Below are 3,021 nucleotides of genomic sequence, written 5' to 3' on the forward strand. Positions count from 1 at the left end.
GCTTTTTTTTTGTCATCAAGGTTCAAATATTAAAAAATAATACTAGTTTTTTTTTCAATTTGTTTTTTTAAAAAATTGACATATATATGCAATCTATCTTTCGCAGAACTACAAAAATAAACTTAATTTTTGTGAGCCAAATTGAATCGGTATCACCTAGCTATATTACCTTTCTATTCATAAAAAAATAAAATGGTAAATTTGCACTCGAGAAAACAAGAAGAAATTTAAGATTCCCAACAGGGTTTTGGCCATAAAATTAAATATAGCAGGTTCATAATATTATCATCACAGAAAGCACACCATTATTCTGAGTGCTAAATCCAGTGGCATCTCTAAGGCAAGACCTCATAAAGTAATACCAAGTAACATGCATATGAAATTCATGGAAGGCTTATGGGCAGTGACATCTCCCAAGTCCTCACTACTGGGGAAGCTTATTGAGTTTACAGTACATGTAATCCTTGAATTTTTTGGTCTTGAACTTTGGAGGATTGTCTTTGTTAATGAATTGAGGAAGAGGACCAACCACAAGCTCGCCTGGTGGCTCCAAGAAAACTGGCCATGACATTCTTGCCCTATCTTTAGCCACCGTGGTTCGATGCAAAACAGCCTTGTACTTACCATTGCTAAGGATCTGCATTCCAATTGCCAAGTGTATATGTAGTTGACAAATTTTAGTAACCATTAACACAATAAGTCAAGAGAAATTGTACAGATAGCCTTTAAATGATAGTGCCCATGCCTGGTGTAAAACAATGCAATCATTTTTTTTTCTAAATGCTTTGTGCCCACACCCTTCTTTTGCCATGAATGAAAGATGGACTCCTCATAAAGGCTCATTAACTCTTCCTCCACTAAATGCCAACTGGTTGTAAGTAATAACTTGCTATTAAAGCATCCGTTACTTGGAAGGAATGCATAGTCATACCAAGTTGTTTTCAACACTTTCAATCTGTTAATGCCGCCCCCCCCCCCCCCAAAAAAAAAAAAAAAAAACAATTGGGTGTTAGATAGATAATTGATTAATTGGTGAGGTGATGATTTGATGTTGCTGATAAATTTATAGCCCAGTTAGCATTTATATATGGCCTTTAAAAAAAAGAATTCAAATCTCTTCTTTGTAATTAACTAATTAAAGAAAAAGGAAAAGAAAAACTTAACATTATCGCATATATTTCCAAGATTGAAATTTATTTGATTTGTTGTTAGAAATGGAAAAGAAAGAAAAACAAAAAAGATAGCAACAAACAAGAATAGAGAATGCAATAAAAGAACTAAAAGAAAAATTGAGTGAAAAATCAAATAAAGGGCTAAGAAAATTACCTCAATTTGATCACCAATGTGAATGATCAATGCATCAGGAATATACTTAGCTTCAATCCAATGGTCATCCTTGAAGATTTGCAAACCGGGGACCTCATTAGGCACAAGAATGGTGATGGCAGATAGATCAGTATGAGCCTCTACCCCAAGTGTTAGGTCTGGACGTGGGCATGGTGGATAGTAATTTATTTTGAGCATAAATTCAATTTGTTCACCTCCAGCAGCTTCTTTCAACACATGCCCTTCAAGCCCTAACCCTAAAGAGAGGGTTGTGAATAGCTTATCTACCACATCTCTCATATACTTAGCATACTCCTTGTTAACTTCTCTGCCATAGAAAAATATTATCTTTTAGTAAAAGGGACGAATCAAGGGTTTGAAAAGTGGGAGGGTCAAAATGTGTAGTTTTAGTGTCAGGGGTGGCATTTCGTATAAATATTCCAAGATTTTGTAAGTTCAATGATATTTTGAAAAAGTTTGAGACATGACCACCACCTAGATTCTCAATCGAATAATCTACAAAACGCTTACTGTATCTTGATGCAAACAGTTTCAAGCAGCTGAGGATTACTTGTGTTGTCAAAAGAAACGGTACCCCCCAAAGTGGAAAGTGAGGCATCTAGGACTGTGGAAACAAAATATGTTAATTTCTAACCACTTAGGGGTTCCTACAAAAGTTTTTGGTTGTTTTCATGTGCACTGACTACTGAAATTATCTGTCCCCTTCGCAAGAACTTGGATTTAGTCCTTACGTGGGAGTACTTGTGTCTTATGCAGCACTTTTTTTATTTTTTTTAACCCAATTTAAATGGTAGAAAACAGACCTGTAAGAAGGAGGGTTTTCGGGCCAGAACTGGTATTTGATGGAAGGAGGAGGCCATATCCTATGAAAGAGATGATCAACCCAAGTTTTTTTTTCTTGGGGATCATTCAGCAATTTGGAACCATAGCCTTCAATACTTTCTGAATCACGAGGCCTAGCACACACCTCTTTCTCTTCCTGAGGGAGTTCGAAGAATTTCTTACCAGCACCCTGTAGTTCGGCAATAAGATCACTTGGAATTCCATGGTTTATAACCTGGAATATCCCCCATTCCTTGCTAGCATCCGCAATCAAACCCACTAATTTCTCTTGATCAGGGTCACTGAGATCAATGGCTGGAATCTCAGGGGCTAGACCACGAAATGTGGTTATTGCTGGCTGCTCTTTCTCTGGCATAATGAACTCCTCAGGAATCGCCTCCTTGTCAAATGACAAAGAAGCGATGGTTTGAACTCTATCAAACTCCATCCTGAAGGCTATCTTCTTGTTTCTTAATTTCTCTACAAAGCAAAATAAACTGCCCTCCATATATAGAGAGACTTGAGTTACGAGCATGTAAATTAATAAAGTGTCTGTAATTTAGTAGGTTGAAGTATTAAATTCTTTACTAATTCAAGATATAAAAAAACGAAAATAGCAGAATGGTTTTTGTTTGTCATCTCTTTTCAGACTTTAAAATCATCATGAAAATATTTATTTTATATTTTCATATTTATTTGTTTTACTAAATATGTTTTTCTTTTTTCTATATTTTGATTCTGATTAAATGCTGCATGCATCATGGTTCTAAAAACGACAATTAGATTCCTTGCATATGTCAAAATCAGTCTTTATTATTATTATTATTATTATTAACTCAAGAAAACACATGT

General features: G+C 35.3%; 1 protein-coding gene across 2 annotated transcripts; it reads right to left on the minus strand.

Moving 5' to 3' along the window:
- Positions 1-226: 226 nt before the first annotated feature.
- Positions 227-2,780, minus strand: LOC133698860 (flavonol synthase/flavanone 3-hydroxylase-like). 2 transcript variants are annotated; one of them, XM_062121951.1, is made up of 3 exons: positions 2,151-2,776; positions 1,327-1,654; positions 227-637 (listed from the first exon to the last, which is right to left on the minus strand). In XM_062121951.1, the coding sequence occupies exons 1-3, from the start codon at positions 2,702-2,704 to the stop codon at positions 425-427; spliced, it is 1,095 nt and encodes a 364-aa protein (XP_061977935.1). In that variant the 5' UTR covers positions 2,705-2,776; the 3' UTR covers positions 227-424. The 2 variants fall into 2 exon arrangements, with proteins under 2 accessions (XP_061977935.1, XP_061977937.1); XM_062121953.1 differs by lacking the exon at positions 227-637 and adding an exon at positions 746-955 and having other exon boundaries at positions 2,151-2,780.
- Between the last annotated feature and the right edge of the window lie 241 nt (positions 2,781-3,021).

The sequence above is a fragment of the Populus nigra genome, chromosome 7 (assembly GCF_951802175.1).
Source record: "Populus nigra chromosome 7, ddPopNigr1.1, whole genome shotgun sequence".
Lineage (NCBI taxonomy): Eukaryota > Viridiplantae > Streptophyta > Magnoliopsida > Malpighiales > Salicaceae > Populus > Populus nigra.

Bases quoted from the DNA above. Each gene is read 5' to 3' on its own strand.
- LOC133698860 (XM_062121951.1), bottom strand. From the start codon at position 2,704: ATGCTCGTAACTCAAGTCTCTCTATATATGGAGGGCAGTTTATTTTGC. The intron at 1,655-2,150 runs GTCTGTTTTCTA...TTTCTATGGCAG, and splicing joins GAAAACCCTCCTTCTTACAG to AGAAGTTAACAAGGAGTATG. The intron at 638-1,326 runs GTAATTTTCTTA...ATTGGAATGCAG, and splicing joins ACATTGGTGATCAAATTGAG to ATCCTTAGCAATGGTAAGTA.